At 39.5% G+C, this 26093-nt stretch overlaps 2 protein-coding genes across 2 annotated transcripts in view; both read right to left on the bottom strand.

Moving 5' to 3' along the window:
- The window catches only part of LOC114066141 (amphiphysin), a 93341-nt gene that overhangs the window by 22575 nt on the left and 44673 nt on the right, over positions 1–26093 (bottom strand). The window contains exons 3-14 of the mRNA XM_027900597.1: positions 23213–23267; positions 20109–20203; positions 17499–17594; positions 15258–15365; positions 14800–14885; positions 13567–13642; positions 12596–12678; positions 9995–10133; positions 8415–8543; positions 6221–6328; positions 3874–3897; positions 2271–2294 (exon numbers count right to left, since the gene is read on the bottom strand). Of these exons, the coding sequence (XP_027756398.1) occupies positions 2271–2294; positions 3874–3897; positions 6221–6328; positions 8415–8543; positions 9995–10133; positions 12596–12678; positions 13567–13642; positions 14800–14885; positions 15258–15365; positions 17499–17594; positions 20109–20203; positions 23213–23267 (1023 nt within the window). The remainder of the gene's footprint in view (positions 1–2270; positions 2295–3873; positions 3898–6220; positions 6329–8414; positions 8544–9994; positions 10134–12595; positions 12679–13566; positions 13643–14799; positions 14886–15257; positions 15366–17498; positions 17595–20108; positions 20204–23212; positions 23268–26093) is intronic.
- Positions 8–2048, bottom strand: LOC114066142. Its single transcript, XM_027900598.1, has 2 exons — positions 746–2048; positions 8–607 (listed from the first exon to the last, which is right to left on the bottom strand). The coding sequence occupies exons 1-2, from the start codon at positions 1941–1943 to the stop codon at positions 165–167; spliced, it is 1641 nt and encodes a 546-aa protein (XP_027756399.1). The 5' UTR covers positions 1944–2048; the 3' UTR covers positions 8–164.

Below are 26093 nucleotides of genomic sequence, written 5' to 3'. Positions count from 1 at the left end.
ATGTCAGCCTGCTTCATTACACGGCTGAAGGGCACCACACTATGAACAGTTGCAAGGCAGTTTTTCAAAAAAAGAATAGCACAGGCTTAGGGAGGGCAGTGGGAAACACACAAATGGAATGTTTTTAAAAGACAAGGTTATGCATGGCCTAAGGAACTCTTTGTCTAGACTAGGCTACACACTGGGGTAGGTACCTCTTCTTTATCAGCCTCAATTTCCTGGTACAACAATCCATATCTCCGGTTAGCAATTTCATCTTCAGATAAATCTGAGTTGTTGGTCTCATTGTCTTTAGGACTAGTTGAACTCTCGGTGCTAGCATTTCTGGAATTTCCCATTTGAAACAGAGCCAAGGGTCTAGCTATCTCCTTGCTCGGTCCAGGATTGTTAATGCCTGCCTGCTCCCCAGGATGACCTTGTTTTACTGGTGTCTCCTGAATTTTATCACCTGTGCTTCCACCTACTTCTCCCCAGCTGTTATCAGTACCTAAGTCTTCTGTAGACCATTTATTACTAATGCCCAACCAAATATTTTCCATGTTACCTTCATCTGAGCCTTGCTGTTTGGGGAAAAAGGGCCAATTATCCAGTCCATTGGCTTGGCTATCTGACAGATCAGAAAAACCCCAGGAATCATTAGTAACTGTTGGATCCCAGTTTGCCTGCCAGGGGTCTGTTTCCAAGGCTTCAGGAACACCACTGCTACTAGGATGCTCTTCAGTGACTACTGGTTCTGCTGCCCTACCTGTCACTTGGTCTTCTGCATTATCTAGGCAAGGATTACCACAGCTTGTGCTAACAGCATCAGCTGTCTTGGGCTGCAATGCCCACTGGTTTCCAGCAGCAGCTTGACCTTCAGTACCAGAACTACCATTTGGGAGGTGGCTGATGCTGTTGTCTTCAGTTCCTTTACCAGACTCTTCTGCACTGAATAATTCAGCGTGACACAGATTGCTCACAGTATCTGTAGAGTACTTTTCTGTGTGGTCAGTTATCTGTAGGTCAGCACGTGCCCTCATGTTTATACACTCTGTGGATGTATTCTCACCAGCACCACTGTCAGCTTGGTCTAAGGCACCCTCAGATATTCTTTCATGGTCCTGATCCCAGACAGCAAGGATTCTCTCAGGTTCAGTGTCAGTGCTTTCTATAGTTTTACAGTTGTACACTAATACCTTGTCTGCACTTTCCAGCCCTGTGCTCAACAATGGTATTTCTCCATCTGTCTCCTCAGTGACACGGACCTGTTTGAATTCTTCTTCTCTAGGGTTTTCTAGGTTAGCACCACTAGCTCTCCCAGTATTCCCATCATCATCTTCAAGCACATGTAAATTTTCTACCTCTGTGCTGACTAAAACTTCAAGATCTGATTTTGCTAAACCCTCGTGAAATTCTGCCTCACTGTTTCCTTTGGTTTCACAACCTCGCTCTTCCAGTTCCTCTGTACCTTCTACCTCCTTGTAGTTAGCTCCGGTCTCTACCTTTTCACTTGGCTTGACACCTGCCCACTCGTCTTCCTCACGCTCTTCCTCTGCCTTTTGCACATCACATGGGAGGGGTTCATCCAACAAGCTATCAGTTCCCAGGATGGGTGTCTCAAAACTGGTTATGTTCTCTAAAGGCTGATTGGTCACCACATCTTCCCACGGGACATTTTTGGCATCCAACTGGTCCTCCAGTGAAGTCCTCTGGTTTTCGTTTACAGAAGCTGACCCTGGTGCAGAATCCTCCTGCTCACCTACTGCAGGCCAAACACTAGCAGGCAGAGTACCCATGGATTCACTTGAGGTTTGCTCTGCCCCATGGAAAAGCAAAGAACCGCCTGCAGTAATTTCCTGGCTGACACTGGGCGTGCTAACATCTAGGCCCCAGCTGAGTGAACCTAGATTAGTTTGAGATCTGTTAATATCTTCTGATGACCCACTGTTTGGGGTTTCCTCCATGACCAGGTTACACAGGGAAAGACTTTTTGAAGAGTCAGGCTTTAAGCAGACAGAAAAGCAAAGAAAAAACACAAGATGAAAAAGATAAAGGCGGACTTGATGAGAAAACACAAAATTTATATTTTACATGAGCAAATTTAATTTAAAGAATGAAGTGACTAAATTAAGCCATTTAAGGAAAAGCTATGTGGTTTGCAACATTTGGAGGCAATAGATTATAATGCAAAAGAGCAGCACTGATAGACAAAACCAGAAGACTATATATTACACCACACTGATTAAGCATATCTCTAGAGTGGTTGAAATTTTGAGGGGAGGTTTGCTTACCGGCTGCACCAACTCGCTGCTTGTCTGTATAGAATAAAGTCATACATATAAAGCCATGAATATAAAGATATATGTATAAATATATACATACACAGAAAAGAAGACCATGATGTACTTTGTTACAGCAGCAGTTCATTAATTAGCAGTTCTCTAACCAGGAGCTACCAGTGTCGGGAAGGAGCAGTAGGTCCTTTCGTGCCCCTCCACAGAAGACTAATCCCAGGCTCTTGAATTTGAACCTTCTGCATTACATTATTCAAAAAGTCACATTTTGCTTTCCTCTGCAAGCCACTGGCATTTTTATTGCAGGAATGCTACTACATCTCTACTGAAAAGAGGAGTTGCTCTGTGAGACAGTGACAAGGAAGGAAGAAATGCAAGTGGCAGTGGGGCTTACTTGTATTTACACTCAGGCAATGCAGAGGACCCAGAGCATGCAGCTCTGATTCTCCATTCTCTTGTAGAGGCATTTACATCCACATGGAGTAAGGCATCAAGCCACAAACCTGCTGTCTACACTGCCACTTTGAACAGACACAAATGTTCCAAGGAAGTTCAACAACTGCTATGCACTCAGTTCATAAAGAGAAACTGTGTAATGAGTATCCCTAATTTCAAACATTTAGCTGGGAAGTCCACAAGTGTGTTTTTTTTTTAAACTAGAGCAAAGATGAAAATTAATTATAATCTAGAATACTTATACAATATTAAAAGGCTATAAATAAAACTGTGCAAAAAGAAGACACTGTTAAAGCTATCTAATGTAAGTTTAGAGCAACACATTCACAACACTTCTGGGCATTTTAGCTGATCTAGATATTTGCAGCCTTGAAATTCTGGGTAGCCTACATATGTGGTTTTTTTCCCAGGCTTTATTTAACCTGACTCAATAGAAAGAGATGAACATTTAATATACATCACATATGGTATTTGTTCACAAAATGGTGTTGCAAATCTTAATACACAACAAGCATTCACAGATTTCTGTGCTGGTTGAAGTTACAAAAGGTCAAAAATTAATGTACCAGGCTCCATGTCAAGTCAACCCAGTTAACTCCATCACATTAAGTCAAAAGAAAGCTCACAAAAATGAGTTGTTTCCTTCCTGCAGTTCATTGTATCTGATTTGGCACCAGGAGGAAGAAGGAAGGATTCATACAGTTTCCTACAGTAGCAGGTTTTTTTTTGTGAATAAGTCCAGTTCACTGTATGCCAACAAGCAAAATTCTCTCTTCCCTCCTGAATTTTGAGAAAATGGTTCTCCATCGGGCTAAAGTCCTGAGGAACTACACCTTCAGGTAATGTACACTCTAATTATTACAGGAAATTATTACACTCTAATACCTGTAATTTAGGCATAGAAAAAGCAACACACTTAGCGATAATGATCGTGAATTTTATTAGCCTAGATTACTGACATCACTTAGGTTTTGGAGGCTAAGCAACACTGGCTTCATATACTAGAAAGCATCATCATCTGTAAATCTTTCATCTTGTCTTTTGGTAAAAGCACTGTAAATCTGAGTTTAGGTTGTTACAAACTCAGAGGCACGGAAATATGTATTAAGTATATGCACGGAAATTCTGTATTATTATGGCTTACCGTCCATAGATCCCATGGCAATGTCTGAAAAAAGGAGTGGATAAAAGAGGCTGTGAGAAAAATACCATTCCTGCACTGTATATACAAACACTGTGCACTGAGAAGATAATACTTATTTATATGCATATTTATATTACATTCACGTTTTATATATTAGCACATGTGTGCACGTATCTGCATGATACTCCTCTTGGCTATACAGGATGGGCAGTATGCAATGCATTGGGTTATTTCCTATTTCAAAGCAGTTGTTGCTTTCCAGCAAGCTCACATTGTCACGTGCATGAGTAATGGCCAGATTCTGAGCTGGTGACTGAATGACTTCCAACATGTACAAGAGCCTCTGCAAGGTGTCAGCTTTAAAGAGTTTACAGAGGTCAGGTTTTTCAGCCAGCTAAAAAAATGATCCAGCTATCCACTGATAAGTGGTTTTTCTCACTACTCTGGCACCAGAAAGGAAAACGGTATACTTTTGGGGAAAGAAAACAAGAAAGTTAACGAGTTATTTTCTTTTTCTTGTCCAGTTGGTTAATTAATGTTAGTGACCTTTTAACAGAAGAGCCAAATAGATGAAAAAAAAGCAGCAGACTTCATGCCAAGTACTTATAGCCCACCACATGAGAAGGAGCTCTGCTGGTTGGCCCCAAAAGTCTGAGATGCTTCAAAATGTATCTACTATATTGACACCTAGGTTAAAGCCCACAAAACCTCAAAACCTGAAGACATTAATAAAGTAAAATGTGAAATTGAAACATTTGCAAATGTTAAATGTGACATCTAACATTTGCATGAGAGAAGGGATTGGTGCATATTGCTTCATATTTTATAAGGACAGAATGGTTCTCTGAACAACTTCTGCTTTGATGAGCAAAAGACACAGTAATAACTCACTACTCAGATTTACAGCATATTAAACATCAAGAGCCATTTCACATTCATTTTAATTTGGTTTAAGTCCAGGTATGTGCCGCTTCTGCAGATGTAATTCATAAATATATGTTCTTCCTTTGCTGTAATACTTAAGTTTAGCAATCTCACTGCTTTAATAATTGTTATTACAAAACAAGCTGAAAAGGTTGTTAACAAAGCTACACCTAGAGTTTTCTGTCACTGGTGACTGCCAAGGAATTTCATTCTCCTTCCTCATCCTCTTCCCTGTTTAGAGGGAGCAAAAAAACCCCAAGTAAAATGCACAAAGCTTCTGCTAGAATAAAACATTTCTAGCAAATCTCAGTGAGAAATTTCAGATCGCATTTGGAATGCTGACAATGCAGCAGTTTTCTGATAGTGCATATCCCATGAGAGATCGCTACAGATCTCAGTACATAACTAGCACTGCACACCAAATAAGAAATTAATTAAACCAAGGAAGAGATCAGCAGAGAATCAGGACTATCTCAGCCCTAAACCTGCTTGTCTTCTCATTCCTTTCCCAGTGCTGCACTCCTGAACAGCTGATGAGTCCTCTCACGTCTCACAGAACAAGGCAGATTAGTGATAGCCACAGGGATAATGGGTCTTGCTAATGATGTATTAATATTGTTTCTTTGTGTACAAGAGAGCGATACAGATATGCTGGCCAGGAGATCTTCCCCACTTTACTATCTGCCCTCTGGGCAATGAAGGTGAATTCTGGCCTTAAAAACAACAGGTCCTGTAGGATAAGCCAGTGAATATCAGCAACTTAATATTGCAACCTTTTTTATTACTTATCATAATTTCTCCTTTTTTTTTTTTTTTCTTTCTTCATATTGCTGCAAGAAACTACCATGGCAAATATTACTACTAAATGCAGAATTTCTGTAACACAGCATTCTACAAGGAAACACCCTATTCCATACTCTCATTTTCCTTGAGGTTAAGTCTAAAACAGATTTATAGCAAAACCAGTCAGATCATTCCACTGCCTGGTACAGAAACTCCATCACAGCAAAGCAATTGCATGCTGACTCCATGAGACTTAGGTCGCCCGAGGCATCTCTTCAGACATGAAAAATCAAGGCCAGGTCAGAAAAGTTGTCAGAAAAACAAGCACTGGAGAATTATAATGTTTGCACTAAGAGTTATTCTTAAGATGGAAAATAAGAGCATGCCAAAGTCCAGGCCAAGGCACCAGCAAACATTCTCACTGGGAGGCATCTCATTTTACCACCTGACAATTCACTCTCATTCCAGTACATCAAGTACAGGGTTACTGATGGGGAAATACGAGGCTGCCTAGAGCCTCTCAGGAAGATAAAGGTTTTCAGACGCTGCAGATACACTGTTAATACACGAGGCAAATCTTAGCTACCAAACACAGCATGTTGCACTCATGTGCTTTGCCTGCCTCAAGGCAAAGAGATACCTGAGACATGGGTGAGTGACCAGCTCCCGTTGGTACAACTTCTGGCTTGAAAGGGTCAAAGTCCAAATCTAGCAAAGATTCCTCTTTCTTAGCTTCGGGTACTTCATTCTGTTAGAAGAGAAACACAACTCTTGAAAAACTTATCTTTCAAGAGCTTCCCTGGGCAGTAAAATATTAAGAGGCACAAGAAGGAAATAATTCTATCACAAACTTACTAGCTGTTGTGCATGCCAGGAGGGGAGGAAGCTCTGAAGATTTTCCCAAGCTTTAGTGTAAGTTTTAATTTTAGGAGATTCACTCTTATGATGCCTCTAATTTCGCTGCAGTACAGATTAAAGCAGCAAAGCCCTATTCATCAGCCTGTTGGTTTTGTGTCTCTGCACCAGCAGTGTCTGGGACACCAAGGGTGGTCCTTTGGGAAGTCCTGCACTATTAGCAGGCTCTGCAGGCTTGAGTGCTTCTTCCATACTGCCCAACAAGGGCTTTGGGAGTATAGGAGAAGCCATAAGCACCAAGAGCAATCAGTTCACGTCTCCTGAGGATTGCACGCTATATATTTTCAATAACCGTATCTCTCACGGAAGGATACAAATCTATACATCATTTCATTTGGGTATGTCTGTACATACTCAGGGATCTCACATACAGTAAGGATGCTTTAGTGATGGGGGTGGGTTTTGTGGAGAGAGATGTGCAGATGATTATTGAGAAGGTGGCCAGGGAATGAACAGTTTAGGTCATTCCCAAGTCACTGACTGCAGAGGACAGAAGGACATAAATTACACACTGAAGGGGGACCCATTTTTCCTTGAGAGACAAGGAAAAGATGTCAGTTCTCAGAAGCATGCCCCACCTTTATTATCCCATTCCCCTTTTATGCCAATCTCTCACAGAAAGAATGTAAAGATTCTGGAAATGTGACTTACACTCCTTTAAAGCCCTGTTCCAGTGCCACCTCTTAATGGAAAAGAAAACCAACTCCATTTCTGCTTCCCCAGCTGGTCTGACATAGAGGTGTTAGTTGGATACAGTATTGAATGCAGGGGGACACCTTTAGCACAGGTTACACCAGCTCTTACCACTGATGTCCAGGCTCATGTGAACAGAGTTAACTCAGGGTTATCTCCCTTCAGAAGAGGTGCCTAGCAGTGGCTGCATTCTGGGAGCTGCCTTTAATTCTTTAATTGCATGGGGACTTGACTGTAAATAATTTTGCCTCTTCCAAATAGATCCCTACAGACAGCAACGCCTGTTTCTCCCCTCCACAAGAAAACAAAGCATTGCACATTCAAATTGTACAAAATAACCTTTTCATTGCTGTGCCTACATTCCCTTGTGTTGACAAATGAATGAGTACAAAACCAATGATTCACATGAAAACAAAAATTCATAAACATTCTGCACAAGCTTCAGATCTACATATTTCTCTCCAGTCTATCAGACAAAGGCTCAGATTTCAGAGTTGCAATTACCATAATAGAAAGGGTCCATCATCAAAAAACCAGCAATTAACCATAACTATGTAAAAGCTGAAGAGCTGAATACAAATTTTACAGACTCATTTGACACAACTCCGGCTTTTCTGTTTGTTATAAGCAACTTTTAAAAATTTCATAATAATGAGACAAAACTAATTTTGATTACTTCTCGTCTGTGTAATGTTTCTATGGGCAAAACTAAGTGAATGAATAAGCTGGCTGAAGCAGCCTTTTATACCTCTAAAAACCAGCCAAGTTCCATTTTTTAAAAAACCTCAAAAGAAAAAAGGAATACTTTTCATGATTTTGATGAAGGAAAAGAAATAAAGAAAGACCAATGTAAAGTTCCCTATTAGATGCTTAGGATTAGAAAAGAGCATTTTAGATTAACTCTCAGCTTATAATACAACCTGGCTGCATTTAAATCTCGAACACACCTATTTCACAGCATTTTTAGTCAGGTCTCTCAGGAAATGTCTCTTTTTTCAGTATGCTAGCAGTGTTAGCCCTTTTGAGTGATAATGAGTGACTTGTTCAAAGGTAAAACACCATACAGCAAAACACCCTTTCAAGAATACAGAAAATGATTATTATGCCTCTGCCTTCTATGTGCACCCTCCTCCTCCCTCCTCCTCAAGACCAGCCCCAAGGCCACTATCATGAAGAACTTAGGGTGACTACAAGGTTGGACCTGTAAACCATTCACTGAAGCTTACCTGTGATGGGGTTGTCACATTGATTTCTGGGACAAAATTGTCATCAAATAAATTAATGATGTTCTCCTGCTGCAACTCCTTCGTGGGTGTGAGCTTGGGCAGTGGTGGGACTGGCGGACCTTTCCTTAGCTAGGCAGACAGCAAAAATGTCCCAGATTAGTTCAGGGATAAAAGCTATAAGCTAAACCTAAACAAAGTGTGTTAGCTTTTTATCTCCACTGCTTCACCCTAAATAAGCCATGGGAATAAGCCATATATTGAAAGGAACTGTTTAGTTGTTGTTCACCACCAAATGTCTTGAAATAAACATGGTCAGAAGAGCAAAACAACTTTCTGTTTTAAACTCCTTCAAAGTATCAGATTTCATACAAAAGCAATTCTTGGATTTTTTTTTTTCTGCTACAAGAGTGCAAAACACTTGCTCTCCTATGCAGCCCACAGCTGGAAGGACGATATGGCACAGAACCAAGCCTCTGCAGCTTTTCAGCTTCTTGAGTTCATTTGTGTTTAGCTTTGGGATTTTGTCCCTGCCCACCTGTTGCTACTTTTAAAGCATACTTAATGCTAAGACCATATCATTCCTGGGAACCAAAGGTGCTTAGTTTACTAATTCCCCCTGCTCTCCAGAGATTCGCATAACTGTGACAAGCTAACTGCTTGGAATAATACCAAATAGTATTGGATAATTTTTAAATTTATCAAAATATCAAAAAAATAAATCCATAAAAAAAATCCTCAGGTGGCATGGTGACATAACACCATTAGCACCAGTGAGACTGAGTCCTACCAGATGAATATTCAGACAGTCTCTTTTGGGAGATCAGAGAAAATAAGCACGCTCACTGAATGTAAAATTAAACTTCTTCTGATGTGTGCCCAGCATAGAAACAGTATTCATCACATAAGCTATCCCAATTCCAAAAACATCCATACCATCAACACAAGTCTTTGATATGCTCACGAAGTATCACATTTAACTCTTACACTATAGATGAAGCTGATGCATTAAACTGATTCTATCAGTACTGGTGAGAACAGTGATTCCAACAGTGGCAAACTTCTTAATCCAGTGTTAATAACAAGTATGACTTTATCAGTAATTAGCACAGCAGTATTTAAGCTAGCTTTATTTAGTATTTATTGTTTTAGAGGCTGGCCAGACCAGTGATATCACTGGCTAACTTTTCCCAGGGTAAGCATAAAATTGAAGATGAACGAAGAGTAGAAAAATATAATGTACAGAAATTCACAAAGAGGTTTCAGGAACAGGCTTTCCCAACTATCACTGCTGGGATATGGGGCCTTAGAGACAATATAATTTTTAATGAAGTATTTTGCTTTGTCACCACAAGTTCTACCAATTCACCAGGCACCTTAAAAATTCTTCATTCCCCCTGATACAAAAACCATTTTCCATTCATGTCATGACACAAGCATGAACAACTAATGAAGAGAACAGACTGCAACAGAACCAGTGGCCTCCCTACCATGACTCAGTCACAACGCAGATGAAAAATCCACCATCTCAGCTATCTTTCACTGCACCACAGGCCAGTTTCTCCCGCTAGGTATCCGCTTACCTGTGTGGGTGACTTAGGTCGGGCTGGTGCCGGAGATGCTGGTGCCAGCATATGATTGGGACTAGCAGTAGGGCTAGGCAGGGGAGACGCCTCCTCTGGTGGTGATGGTGTTTTTGCAAAGCGCAGTGGACCTGAATCGCTAGACAGAAGCAAAGCAACGGCGAGGACATATACATCTTGCTGATTGATTACCTTGACAATTTGATGCAGCGGTTGAACTGCATCCCTGATGTAATGCCAGTGACCATGAAAGGCAGTACACCCTGGAGATGAGCTAAGTAATTCTATAATGATTAAAACTAAAATTGTAATTAAATGCAATTAAAAAATTCAGTTATCTACAGTGCCAAAGGAAGCTTTAATTTTGAATCATCTTGAGTTTTGGAACATCTGTTTACCTGATCATTATAACTTGAAGGAAAAAGCGTACCTGCACTTTTTTCAGATTCTGTACTTGAAATATCATTTCATTATAAGTTTGAAACTATCATAAAATGTGGGATGGATTTATTGTCTTCATTTCACAAGGTTCTCAGAATAAAAGACTCTAAAGATAAAAAAGCCCACAGGAAGGTATAACAATGAATAATGCAAATAATTTTAAAAGCTCAGCAACTTTAGAAAGGTTTCAATAAAACACAGCCAAGATTATTATAAAGATTTCACAATTTAGAAGGACAACTCACCACAACTATAAACAAGCAGCAAAGTGACTTCAGCAGAGCTCTGCTGATACTAAGAAAAGATCTGATGAAGTCCTAGAACATCTGGTGCAAACACTGAGGTAGTATTCAGCTACCTAGAAATGCTGAAAGCTTATACTCAGGGAGGCTATAAACTACAGCACTCAGTGTGTACTTGGTAAGAGTGACTCCTACATATCTTCAGGGAGAGCAGAAGCACTATCTAACTGAGACTACAGCATAAACATTATCCTAAATCTAACACACAAAAAATTATTCTTTGGAAGGATAAGCTTAGCTCACACTCACCACCTCTTTCTGCGGAAATATTAAAGGAGAAAAAAATAATCAGTCATTAAGAAATTTCTTTTCCAGACACAATATTAACCTTCAGGAGATTCAGTAGCATACAAGTTTTTAGGATCTTTCTTTCTATACAGTTCTCTAAAGGAAATATTAGATACTGTACTTGTCTAGTATCTACTTCTCACGCCTCGAAAAAGGAAAGCTGTTTTATCCTATGAAGATCCACTCCATAACAGTCTTTTAGAGCATCATCACTAATAATGGAAGTAAAACCGCATTAACTTATGTCTAGTCATTTGCAGCAAAAATTATCTTCTCATTAATGGCATGAGTAATTCAGTGGGAACAAGCATGTCCATGTTGCACATGGTCTAGGAGACAGGTGGACAAAATATCTGTTTTTTACAAAAACTTCTTCAAATCTTCCAATGCTACGTTATTTCACATCCCTCAAAAGTATTTTACAAATCCTTTATGGAAACATAGTCCAGTTTGTGAATCCATCCTAAAGCAGCTGGAAGTGTTGATGCACGAGCTAACAGCTCTGGAGGCAGTGCTGTGCAAACACATATTATCATGGATTACCACTGAAATAATCCAAAACACAAATTTTTGTCATGTGCTTATAAAGTAGTTCTAAATTTTGTGTAAGGGCTGAAGGTTCAATATTTCTTTTGTTGTTCTTCCAAAGCAAGATAAAAACAAATGTAGGAATAGCTGCCATATGTTTGAGGCAGATGTTATGCTGTTTGGTCAGTCTTAATTGTTCCTAGTTTAAGTCCAGTTTGAGAGCAAATTAGCAGTAGCTATAACACTGTTCTTGTTGCTTCTGATTAGCTGGGACTGAATGGAATTATGTATTAGCTCCAAATATCATTGTGGTTTGGTAAGTCTCACTGTTTTACAATTTTAACCTTCTCTGCATATCACTATTAGAGTATTGAGAGATCAAATGATGGTAGAAAGGCAATATTTGTTGAAAGCAAAAAATCAAAATACTGTACTGGCATCCACTGACCTCAAGAAAGAACTATCTTATTTTACACTCTGTTTGCTTGTGTGTTTTAAGACAAGATTTCTCTTGAAAGCCTTTAAAAACATGGTATTTAGTGACATTCTTTTTACTTTAGCTTTTTTGCTTTTATAATGCACCCTCAGATCTTGATTTTTACCTGGGAGCAGAAGAGATAGAAGTTGAATTTCAAAAGGGTGGGATTCTCACCTAATAATAGGAACTATAAACACATCTAAATATTTCAAGGCTTTAAAAAACTGTAAGAGTTAGCAACATTGCTGTAAACTAAGCATCTAAGAATAAATAAGTACACACTTGGTTGCTGCAAATTGGTGTAACAGTCTACAATGAACTAGGCTAAATTGAAACAGCTTTCATTCTTTTCTTTTCTGAAAAAAAGTTGGTGAGAAAGTGTGCTTTGCACTTCACTCCTGTTGAGAACTTCATCCCAGGTACCTTCATCTGTCATCCTGAACAAACTACACTCATTACCACATTGTGCAGCCATCTCCACACATGGTGTAGGTGATTACTACACAAGCTGAAACCCACAAAGCCTACTGCAACGTAATCCATTTAAAAAAGCAGTAAATTCACCTTGGTGCCCCTTGAATGGTGAAGGCCTTGTCTGCGTGCTGATCCCCCAGCTTCGTCATCACTTCATACAGTTTGTGACATAGCTGTGAGAACAAAACACTTGCCTGAGTTTACATGAATGACTACAGTGATGATTAAAAGCACAGGTGATAAATCTGTTCTGGTAACTGACAACCCGGTAATATATCATCTGATGACTTTACTCTACAATGTAAATCCTTCCAAAAATTCTCAGCGCTGTGCACAGCAAAAGCCTAAATAGAAACCTAGCAAAATCCACAGAATCAAAGATAATAGCAGTCCTTCAAAAACATAGGCTGTTTTTCAGAGTAAGTACATAAGTGTGACTGACTGCTATGTGACATCTGATGAAGGAGGTCACGTGAAATTTAGAGCAACACGGGTAGCCAAGAAGATTCATGTTTCCCCCATCAAAAATCTAATCCCAATTTACACAGGACTTCAGGAAAGCCAGTTTTCCAAACAAATTTTGGTTCCAATTCCAAGTAGTTGCTACAGATAATACACTACCACTTAGCCAGGCACATTCAAGGGATTCTCACTGAAATCACCTGATTTCTCTAACAGTCACAGATATAATGCTGAATTGCTGACCATATACATAGCAGACTTGAAGGGAATGCTTGACATGCTCCTCTCGTACTAATTAAAGCAAAGAGGTGCTTAGAAATTTGACATGGTAAAAATACTGAAGGCAACAATAAATCAGCAAAGTAGAAAGCGAATTTAGTGCTACAAGTGATAATGCACTGTAATCCAAAATTGTAGGGGCTGCTCTTCCCTTAGGGAGAGAACTAATATGGCACATAGAAATAAAGGCAATGGTTATACTACAAATCTGGACCTATGGCAAATTCCTATGTGTGGCTCTGCTAAATTTTTACTACAAGACATCTGTTCGCTGTCATGCATATCATAATTCATTACACATGTGAGTCATTTTTACTCACTAAAGCTATTTCCTTGTGAAACTTGGCTTCAAGGCTGGATACATTTTTGAAGGTGTTCACGTAGAAGCCAATTCGTCTATAAAGGATAGCACAAAGAAAGGAAAAAGAAAATAAAAGATATGGGTGGGAGGCCCACAAAGGCAAATGAACTCACTGTTTTCCAGACTACAAGCAACACTCTTGACTATTACTCTCAGTAAATAATTGGATGAAATGTCAAAATTTCAGACTAGTTTGTGTGTTCATGTGTGATTTTCCCCAACTTTTATTAAAAAAAATCATCTCTGGAATAAAAATAAGCCTGAAACATGTCGACTCAATAGATTATTTTCTTCCTGAAGAATTGTAATAAGTAAAATAAAGGACTCTGAAAGCAACTGGTTTCTAAAATATGCCTATTGCTCAAATTAAATTTTACCATCTCTCTGAGACTAGTTAGTGGGCAACACACATATTAAAATAAAAGGGTCCTTACTCTCAATCGTTCATATGCAGTTTTACTTTTAGTAGGCCCACAAAAAAAAAATATCTGGAGGTGCTAAGAAGATTTTCAACTGAAATAGGCAGAAACATAGCAGGAAAACACCCTATTGATGTGAAAATTAACAGGATTTAACTTAGAAGGCATAGAAGACAAAGGATACTTCAGTGACTCATAACACATTTCCACTCCAGATTGTCAACTGTTAAAGAACACAGCACACTAATGAGATGCTTCTCTTTCTATTGATTTTGTTCTCCCATTCATATCGTCTGAACTTTCTGAATAAAACAATTCATGACTAAACATCTTGAATGAACGATCTATGCCATCAAATCCTTTCACATCACAGACATAATCAGTGCAAAAGTATGACATGTATTCTGATGTAGTTACAACAAAAAGTGACCTGTAAGTAGACCAAAATCATCACAGACTATTTGGTGCTCTATCATAGTTATTTACTCATAAAACACAGACCTTTTTGCACTGCAGAATTAAGATATGGTAATGAATTTGAAATGATGATGAATCTGAAATGTGAATTCGGTGATATACTGAAAAAAATAAGCACTTACAGTAAGTATATTTTGGAGCACTTGCATACATTTTCCATTTTATTATTTCAAAAAGACAATGGATGCAACCTTTAAGAATCCAGCAATCCAATTTCTATCAGCTCATTAAAACCCCTTCATTCCCTTTTCTTACACCCCATTTAGGCCTTGCATACAATATCTGTGTAGGCTTACCGTGACCACAGGGATGGTAACTCTTCCTGTAAGTCAGTGTTAAACTCTTCAAACACTTTCTGTGCTTTCTGAAATTCTTCTTCTGCCTAAAAGAAAATGAAAAGCATTACTTCTGCAATGACTACGACATGCCAGAATTGGGGTTTTTTGGGTTTTATTTGTTGGTCTTTTAAAATTTTTATTAACAAATGATGTGACTCAGTCCCATGCCACAGAAGCCAAAAAAGGATTTGCTGGCCCCTCAGTCTTACCAAGAGAGAAAGTTAAGGCTCAAACGAGACTCGTCGGTAGAAGGCACGGAGTGTGCCCCCCACATGCACTGAAGTATTCAATATATATTTACGCTTCAAGATATTATTTCCATTTCTAAGACAGCAAAAGGAAGACAAACTTTCGCTCTGTCTCTGTGCAGAAAAAAAAAAGCCACCATCTTTTGCCAGCATGTTTGTTTGTGCTACCTTGGTAATTCTGCCTTCGTCTTTTCTTTTTGAGCTCTGCAGGGCTTCTAGATGATGCCTTGCACTGTCGTAGTCCACTAGCTTTCTGCTTCGTTTTGCAATGCGAGTCTGTACAGGGTAGAAATGAAAGTAAGGATGAAGAGCACTTTTTAAAAAGCTATTAGACTTACGCTGTCAATTAAATTTTAGACATACTTTTGTTCTCCCTTATCTGCTGCTCATATCAGAATTATCATCACAGAATATGCCCAGTTGGAGGGATCCACAAGGATCATTGAGTCCTATAGAGGACCACCCCCAAAGTCACACCATGTGCGCAAGAGTATTGCTGGAATGTTCCCTGAACTCCATCAGGCTTGGTGCTGTGACCACTTTCCTGGAGAACCTGTTCCAGCACCCAATCACCCTCTGGGTGAAGAACCTTTTTCTACTACCCAACCTAACCCCCCCAACACAACTTCTGGCCATTCCTGAAGGTTCCATCACTGGTCACCACAGAGAACAGATCAGTTCCTGCCACTCCTCTTTCCCTCATGAGGAAGTTGTAGACTGCAGTGAGGTCTCCCCTCAGTCTCCTCTTTCTCCAGGCTGAACAGACCAAGTAGCCTCATCTGCTCCTCATTCAGCTTCCCCTCAAGGCCCTTCACCATCTGCATTGCCCTCCTTTGGAACTCTCTAACAGCTTCATATCTTTCCTATATTGCAGTGCCCCAAACTGCACACAATATTCAAGGTGAGGCCACCCCAGTGCAGAGCAGAGCGGGACAATCCCCTCCCTCGCCCGGCTGGTGATGCTTTGCCTGATGCCCCCAGGACAGGGTTTGCCCTCCTGGCTGCCAGGGCACTGCTGACTCATATCCAACTGTCCACTAACCAGGACTCCCAGGTCCCTTTACAAGGCACTGCTTTCCAGCATCTCGTCCCAGGGGACCTTACTAATTCCCTGAGCAGCCTGAATCATGCAGGAACATGGAAATGGTAAAAGAGACAAACTAATCACCTTATTTTAAATAATCAATTTACAGATGGTTTGGAATGGGAGTTTTGTGGGATGCAGGGCTTATGGGCCTTAGAAACTAAGATAATGTTATATAAGACTTATCACATTCTCCAGAATAAGTGAAACTGGTAAACTCACGGTAACACAATCTTTTTCCCTTATACATAGTGTGAAAAATTAGCAATTACTGCATTTTTTCTAGAGTTTGAAAAATGCTAAAATGTTATCCCAGAATATTCTGAATGGGAAGAGACCCACAAGGATCATCAAGTCCAACTCTTGAGCGAATGACTCATACAGAGACTGAACCACAACCCTGGCATCATTAGCACCATGCTCTAACCAACTGAGCTAAACTCAGGGTATACTTCTCAGTTTAGTTGTTTTGACACATAACCAAGACAACTAGAGTTTAACATATATATATATACTTTGATACAGACTTCACAGAGCTATATATTATATGCAAATTTCACATGCTGAGAGGGCATAAGCACAGTTGGATTAAAATGCAAGTTTAGGACTTAATATGAGTAATATTAGTATTTTTTAATCAATTATTTTTCATTAGTCCCTGATGTACATGACAAAGGAGATGACTGTGTGATACCTACTCAATAATAAACCATCACAAAAAATTTCCAGCTACGTTCATACAGCCATATTCAAATATAAAAGTCTCTAACTCTCACCTATAATGATTATTTATCCCCAAACATTTAATTTACAAGTCATTTCCCTGGACTGTACACCAGATAGGCATCTGGAAGAGGCTAGAATCTGCATAACATTCTCTACTGATGTGTATTACAAATCTTTTGATGACTAATTAAAAGACAGGAACCATGGCTTAGATAAGTGAAAGATACTCGTAGGTGCATCTAGCCAATAAGAAAAAGTTTGTCTGCCATATAATTTGTCTGGCATTTTATCAGCTGAAGAGCGTAATGTGTCCCTACTGAAGCCAGTGAAAATTATCTCACACTAAAGAAACAGGAGCAGGAAAAAACACAAAAGTTTCCTCTACAAAAGTTAATTTACTTCCGGGTACTAGTGCGTGAAAAATATTTTTGTTCACTTGGAAAATCAGCATGGCCCAATATCAGGGATTTACTTACAGAACAACATCTTGTACATTACAGGAGAAAATGATTTTTCTTTGCTTGTAATATCATTTTCTATTTATTTTGCAACTCAACAGTAATTTTAGAAATTGTCTTTATAGAAAATCATTACTCTACTTTGATATCAGGAAATTGTCCTAGATATGTATCCAAGGTTAACAGTGACCCATCCACCAGTTTTTGATGGAAGTCTTCCCAAAGTTCATCGCATTTCTGAAAAGGCAGAAAAGAGAAAAATGTACTTAGTAGTTTAATGCTACTTGAAGCCTAGGAGAAATAAAAAATGTAATTGGCAAAGATTAATATTTCTGAAGTTTTAGAATGTTCTTTATGGCAATAAATCAAAGCACACTCATAACGTGAATGAAAAGGAATACCACGACATTGAAAATGTAATTCACAAGAAAGTAAGATTTAGCTTCATAATTTGTGTTTTCATTACTTCAAATAGTAACTGCCATGTGAAAATAAGGATATCACAGGTTCAAGGTGTTCCTCAGGGTTTCCTGAGGATTCCTCAGCACAGAATCTGAACCTGCAGTTCTTGCACCTAAGTATATTTGCGGATCATGAACCTTCCTTACAGAGAAAGGAAGTAAAACTAAAAATAGAAGAGTAAATAAAATAAAGGGAAAGGTCTTTCCAGCTCTTACTTTTTGGGCCATTATGGTACATGTGATGAAATGGTTGATGCAGAGACAAGAACTCTACTTCACACTCTACTGGAGAACTGGGATGGCAGATACGAAATATCCCAACATCAGCAGGCAAAATAAACAAAATCCACACCCCGGCCAGCGCTATCCGTCCCCCCCCCACCCCAGGCCCTGAAGGCATCGTGCTTTTCCCCACTCCCCAGCCCCCTTTGGAGCTCTGGGGTAGAAACCCCTTCTAGTTTTCTGGTGTTTAAGAACATGTTAATGCAGCTCATGCAACAAGGACTCATTCCTTACTAGAAGCAAATTCTGCTACATACACATAGTGCGTGGGTTCTCAATTAAACAAGTCATTAGCACGCGTGAAACATCCTGATTCCTTGCACATTTCTAAAATCACTCAGCATCCTCCTCTGATGGGAGGAAGGCTAAAGGGTGTGAGCACTGCTATGCAGGGCTCTTATCCTCACTGACAAGTCTGGGAAGCTATTCCCTAGTGTTCATTTTATCATAAGCTACTATAGGGCGTATTATAAATACTGCGTGATGCCAGTCTGCAGTCCATTTATTTCCTACTCCAAAGGAGTCCCTAATGAATTATTACAATCTATTAAACATGCTTAAGAGAAATGCCTAATTTATTAACACAATATTTAATTAAAGTAGTCTACAGAGCAGCACAACATTAGATCATAGCAAGCAACTGCCAGTTTTTGTGCATTCGCCTTTGTCCCTTGCTGATACATATTTTGGACAAATAAAAATAACAAAGGTTTTCTGAAAGCTAATGGAGTCAAACAACATTGCTGAAGGGTCCTTTAAGCCATCATCTTTCCTACCATACACAGTAAGGTCAATTATGGGGATCCCTTTTGGAATGATCATTTATATCCTAGACTGAACAGATGCATAATTCTTTTGTGCTCTAGGTTGAGGGAAGCAGAAATCTGCATTTGTGGTTTTGTAGGTAAAAAAATCAGGAGATTTTGTAATATTGCTCACGAGTCTCTTATTAAGAAGATGTCTCTAAAATTTATCTCTACATCTAATAGAACTTAAGATCCAAATTATGGTTCTTTCATAGGCAACTACAAACTTTTGAGTTTAAAATCTAATAGTCTACAGATATAGGATGAGGTGCTACAGCAAAATGCAGCATGAGATTTTCCAGCTGTTTAATCTAAAAAAATATAAATGGTATGGGATATAAAATTAAACAGTTTGGAAGTTGTGTGCTTTTAAAATCAAAACCATGTCATGCCTTCAGCAGCAGGGAAAGGTAAGAGAAGGTAGCAATAGAGAAGCAAAGCAATCTGTAAGCAGATTTGGTTAGACTGTTCTGTATTCCACTTTCTTTTTAACTATATTATCAAGGAGGCCTTGCAAACTGAACGCCAGTTGGCTAAAAGCTTCACTGACAACTGTTTCAACTTCCTTGTCACCACTCGCACATTTGCTGACAGACCTGCCCTGGAACTAAGGCCGTTTAAGCAAGCAATTCTGAGCACCTCAACTCAAACTCCTGCAGTGCTGTCTAGAAAAGCCTCTTCTTCTCTAATCACTGGAGGGAGTTACAAAGGTGAAAACGAATAATGTCCTGCAGCCTAATTCCCCCTTTAATTCCATGGTCTTTCCAGAGACAGGTGAGTGAGTGTCTCATCAGATATCCTGTTTAGTGCCACTGGCTCAACAGCTCTTACACAGTACACGAGGATAAGAACATTTGATTATTTTAAACAGTCGTTTGAATTGAGAATCCAGACTGTAAAACTGCACATAAGATACCTCTGTACAAACTTGTCAATCAGATGCTATCAGGACCAACTCTGCTCACACTGACATCGACCTCAGTGGGAGTTGATATCAGCTAGTTTGTAAAACAGACACTGCAAGTGCTGCTTCTGGTCAGCAGGAGCTGCATTTCACAAGATCAACAATTTATACGCCGAGAAAACAGAATTTAACACGCAATAAAGAATTAAGGTGAATTTCAGATACCCACTTCTCCTCCACAGCTCAGACTAATCCATTTGCAGCAGAACTACCTTTCCCCTCTTTTCAAACATCTTACCTCTCCAATCATTTTCACATCTTCACGCCCGTACCAGTCTGGCTCATAAACTTCATGGAGAGACTCTGTAAGCTTCTTTGAGGCATCTTGCATCCCTGCAATTAGACAGAAGGAGGAACATGGAACTGCAAACTACAAGAAACAGTTGCTAATTACCTTTATTTCCACCCACGTGTACCCACTATTCTATTCCCTCTCCCAAATTTAGAAAAGAGACGCCTGAAGTTGGGCAGAGTGCTGTAATGGACCAGATTTTATCAAGAATCTTTCATGCTCACCTAGTAGCTTTGCAAGTTTGTGGAGCCCAGTGCCTGTTTAGGCTCACAGTGAGGTGGTGCACCACCTGCTAAGCCAAACTGATCAGTCACTTTCGGAGCTCTTGCTACCATAGGTGGAACAAGAACAGGGAGTATGGATGGTTATCACTCTGTAATACACAGAGGAGCTGACTTAAATATGAAATGGATTCAATGATATTACGAGAAAGAGCCTCAAACTACCTTCAGTGAGATCCATTTGACCCCAGTTAATATAAAAAGCACCCTCAGCAAAAGCACTGCCTTGCTATTTTCATGGAGCATTAATCCATTAGATGTTGAATATGTTTCTAAACCCAGTGAAAACAAACAGATCTCACCCAACTTGATAAGAATTAAGAATCAATAATTTTAAAATGACAACTTCTGTTTCAACTTCTTTGCAATATCTGAACAACGCCGTTAAATTTTTTACTTAGCATTAACTTTCTTTTTAAAAAGTACATTTTTCTATCTAACCAAAAAGAGTTCCTGAATAAAGGGGAATTAATTATTTTTATTCCTTAGGAGACAGCAAATTACACTAAAATACAGATGATCTTCACATATATTTCCAGGCAGAACTCATTTAAAATCTTTAATGACACTAAAAATTAACTCAAGAGGTAAGACACAACCAGCACAGCATCACCATGTTTCAAAAGGCTGCCTCTCTCCACTTTGAAATTGCCAGGCCAAGATCATCCATTGCAGTCCTCTCCAACTGCCCCTCTACCAGGTTTACTGGAATACCCCAAATAAGTGCAAAGATAAATACCAATCCAACGAATTCCCATTCTTTTTCATGTCTGCGGGCATAAACTTATAATGTCCAATGACATTTTTATCTGGCTTGTTTTCATATAGAATTATTTCTTATAAACTGATACGCATTATTCATCACTAAAATTAAAAGGATTAGTGTCTCAGTCATAGACTGCAGGCTGTTTCTGCTGTTTTTAACTGCTGTCACTGAAAAAGACAAATTGTTAAAAGCAAGTCATTAAAGTACTAAGAAATGTGAAGAGAATTTTTACTGTGGATGAACAGTTAGAAATCTCTACTTAATATCAATTGTTTCATTCAGTACTGCTACTTGGTAATTGGATCATTTATTCAATAACTAAAAATGCCAAAATATTTTAATTGCATAGGAAAAATGTTACCAAATAACCCAATTACTGAAGTCTGAACCTCTTGGATTAAATCACCCTCAGCCCCTGTTTCCAGAACCCCTAAAAACTTCTAGAGGTCCCCATGTGATAGGGGGTGGCAGTGCAGAGACATTCCCAACTAAACATTCTAAGGGTAGGAGAGGGTAGGCCACTCTTTCCCACCTTTACAATTCCAGTGTACTCAAGCTCCCATTGAGACTGGCCTGGGACAGCGTGTTGGCTGTAGAACCCATATACTGTGGGGTCTCCTCACTCCCCCCGCAGTGTAATCCAGGCTGAATCATGGAGAAACTTCCATTTTCCTGATGGGGTGAGGCATTTTGGACTCTTAATATTTAATTACTTATGTGGTTCTCCAGGGAAATGGCCTATTCTGCCCTAGGGGGTTATTATAACAATAATTTGTTATTGTTATTAATCCATTAGAGTTTCCACTAGGACAATTCAATCAACACGTGTGCCAAGGATGCCCACTGGTGGCTTGTTGACTTTGAAGAAGAACATTTTAAGGCTCTTGTGAGTTGCTTATGACTAGATCTTTTTAAAGAGATGTAGATAATGTGGTGTTAGCAAACATTTTTCATTCCTAGTAAAAAAGCGAGTCTGAATTACTTACAGGCTGAACAAGAGAAAGGTGTTGAACAGAAAAGCACGGCTAAAAAGGCAAAACCTGAACAATGAGATATTTTACACAGAGATAAAAACAAAACTTGATGCAAAGAGCGGCCCAATAAAGAGAAAACGAGCAAAAGGACCATGAGTGCAGAGCACTAGGAAAAGAAGAGAAAGATAGAGAAAGAAAATTAAACTGAGTGTTGTTGTCACCTACATGGAAATCAAAGCATCATGTAAACAGTCAGCCTGCATGACAGATAAGCCACCCGGCCAACAAGCAGCCTCATCATGCTGCTTCTGAGCAACCATCATACGATGTGTGTGGGGAAGAGTGAAAAATAAGAGAACAAAATAAGCATTCAGTGGGTCCCCAAAAAGACTGATGTTAAAGTTTCCTCTAAGAACAAAAGACATTGCTCAAATTTGTCTGGTATGGAATTTCTTTGGCCACTCCATCCAGAAAATAATAGATGGTCGAAGACATTAAGCTACTGCTTTGCTCCCCACTTTACATTTCCCATCAGAAAGAGCTTTCTTACCTGCCTGTGAACAGCTGCTGAAGCCTTATTGTGACAGTGATTTTCATGGATGTTAACACTCATTTGCAACATTTTCCCTACTGGACTGGAGCCAGGTTGAAAATACATACACATGTATATATTTATCATATATATATATATTTATCTCATGAAGCCACTCTCCCTCTCTCAGTCACCAACTCCTATTCCCTTCTCTTAGCACCTCCAACTCCTCCAGAGAGAGGTGGCATGAGAAAGAGAGCACTTTGCATACAGTGTGCAGTTGAGTGTGTTCAATTTACAAATGTCTAGTAGGATTTAAACACTGTTTACTTATCTCTGATATTTCATGAGCTGATACTAAAGGTGCAGAATACCTAGCAACAGGCAAAAGAGAATCTTACATGTATTTGTCTTTGTATAACTTAAACAAGCCTACTTGTCTCCACTCTTAAAAAAAGTTTGCTTTATGAAAGCATGATGTAAAACTTAAAAATCACCTTTAATGGCTGCTAAATATCCTCTCAGTTCTCTCTGGAGTCTGGAACCCTCTGCCTGGAAAAGGAAAAAAAAAAAAGCAAGGAAGTGAAAACACATTTCAGTTATGTTTAACGCCTTGAAACACACATACAGGATGACAAACGTAACTACAAAAAGCAATTTCAGGAGCTATGTGATAAATAGTGTCCCATGTTGCAAGCATGCACAAATTCGTACAGAAAAGGGGGCCTGGAAAAGATGCTATGCATAGTGTACTCTCTAGGCTAGAATTTCGGGGTTTATTTTATCAGTCATCTGCACAGGAAGAATTCCACTTGAAGAAAACCAGGTATATTTTATATAAATTCACCAGAGACCGGTGCACCTCCACTGGAAACCACTCAAATGAGGCCACTCTAGACCTGCAGAAAATCCATGGTCTTACATAAATTGCTTACTATCTTTGCAAACAGTTTACCAAGTACTTTAACATTTTAATATTCTGCAAGTAAGTAACTACTAAAATACAATAATTTTAGTTACTTGTTTTGTTTAGCTAGTGTATGCTGCAGTTTACTGTGAAAACTCAAATGTTTCTTTGGCAAATACATCAAAATTGTCTTTCTTTCTCTTATATCAATGGCCTTTGAAAAACTCAGAACAGATAATGCACAATGGGTTGTGTTTATCTTTGACTGTATCTCAAGTTGGACTTCACAGCTCCCAGGATTTGCAAAGAAACCTGGGCCACACACATACTTTATCACTAAAAAGCTGCTGTCCAGGACACCTTCAATAGCCTGAGGGTTTTTGAAATGTTCCACATTTACCAGTTACCAATATTTTTCAAACTACTTATTTAAGCAATTGGAAGCTACAGGAATTTCAGGTTGCAGTCACATTTTCTCTCTTACAGCTACACCATATGGAAAAATCAGCTGCAAAATATGACTGACTACTTGAAGTTTCTCTTGTGTTTTCCATGTGAAAGTCAGAACACGAAGATTGCATGTGAATAGTGTGAGTACTTGAGAAGGCAGAACGTGTAAGCTGTTATAACCCCACTTAAGTCAAAGGACTTCTGATGTCAGTAAAGGATTTGCCATCAGCAACTGCAATGCTCAGAGCATTCAGACACAGGATCATAAGAAATTCAGGTTGAAAGGGGCTATCTGGCACTCAGAATCCACCTACTTGCAGCCACTTGACAGTCCGAGTTATGGTTCTGAAAAAGACTTGCCTCATCAGTACACACCCCGCAATGCAGATGGCATCCACCAAACTCACTCGCTTCTCCCAGCTTCCTGAAGGGAACTGAAGGCTTTTAGAATGCGATCAACACCATCCCCTTACCCCCCTCTTGCAAATTGTAATGCGCTGTCAGACGAGAGCAACTGTTCAAAGTCCTGGAAACAGCAAAGAATTTGGAAGGTAAAAATGCCTGAGTGGGTCTAGAAAGACTGAATTCACTTTCCAGATTAAACAAAGAGAAGAGAGCTTTTACACTAATTTGATCTGGAGCAAGCCACCTACAGCTCTCAAAGCCACTAATTAACTTAATTCTGAGCATAGGCATAGACCACCAGGGATATACCTGAGAAGCTGCTGAGTAACAGCAAGTGCACAGGAGCAGCCAAGCCCATCAGCCATTCTCTGGTTTGGGACCATATCTGATGCTCCAAAGAAAGGCAGTTCCTATTCCCTTGCTTTGCAATCAACACTGCACATCAAAACAAGGGCCAGACCGGCGCAGGTTGAGTATCAGTGGATTAAACCTCAGTTGTAATTACCTATAAAGAAACTGAAAGTTCTGAAGTAGCCTGATGTTGTGTCCTTTGAGAAGATACACGTGCATACATCTTACTACTGCTTAGCAAAAAGTACTCCCCTAATGCATCATTCCAACACATCATGTCATCCTACATAACACAGAAGATGCTGACCGCTTTCTACTCCAGTCTGTGCTAGAATGGGAGGAGGTGAGATGACTGCTTTTCATGGACCAAGGCATTAAGTCATCAACGTTGCCACAGATGAAAGGAGATGGTACCCGGGAGCAAATTTCTCGATCTCATGTATGAGGAAGAATATCAGCAAATATTTGGCAGAAAGAGAAGTTCCCCTTTTATGCATGTCAGTCTCCTCCCGGAAGGATCCCTGATACTCTAAAAAGTCACAAGAGGGTACAGAAGTTATCTTTCCAATTCATACCTTCTTTAACCTGAGCACTTGTGGTGAAAACAGAAGATACAGCAACTTGGTTCTTCACCATGCTCCAGCTGAACAGTTGCCCATACAATAAAAATTTTTAGTTATTAAAAAAATTCTGGTGCTTCAGGAGCAGAAAACTGCAGCTGGAAGGCTGAGAACATTCTTAGCTGACCTCACGTCCAGCAAGAGGTCTACATTTACTCATATAAATGTGGTTTTGTCTCTAGGACTAACTAGCACACCACAGATGGCATGTCTGGGAGACACGCTGTTTGAACACTATGCTTGTAACTGAACTGCTGAGCAGTTTTACAGCTGGTACCCTAACCCACTGTGAGATCTGTTGTGCTTGGTTAGCGTCCTTCATCACCAGCAACCACTGCTCAGGAAAATGTGTAAGAAACACTCAAAGTAGTAAAACATGATGCAAATATCTTGCCATATGTGCTGTCATGAGTTCTGACACTTCATTCAAAAGAGTAATTTTAACATGAATCTCTCTCAGTCGAGGTTATTAACAGGCCACAAACCACTGAAATACCCAAGCATGATAGAGCCATAAGAATTTCTGCTTGTTGGCAAATGTTATGTGACGTGACATTAAAGCACCCATGAACAAGGGCCAGTTCCCACTGAATTTGAGAGATAATCTCTCAGTTTCAATGGTAACAGAACTAGACCTTTCTAAAA

This window comes from Empidonax traillii, unplaced genomic scaffold, assembly GCF_003031625.1.
Source record: "Empidonax traillii isolate 1590-97213 ecotype Southwest subspecies unplaced genomic scaffold, ASM303162v1 scaffold741:size898883, whole genome shotgun sequence".
NCBI lineage: Eukaryota > Metazoa > Chordata > Aves > Passeriformes > Tyrannidae > Empidonax > Empidonax traillii.
Note: the sequence above shows the minus strand (reverse complement) of the source record. Positions and strands in the feature narration are given on the sequence as shown.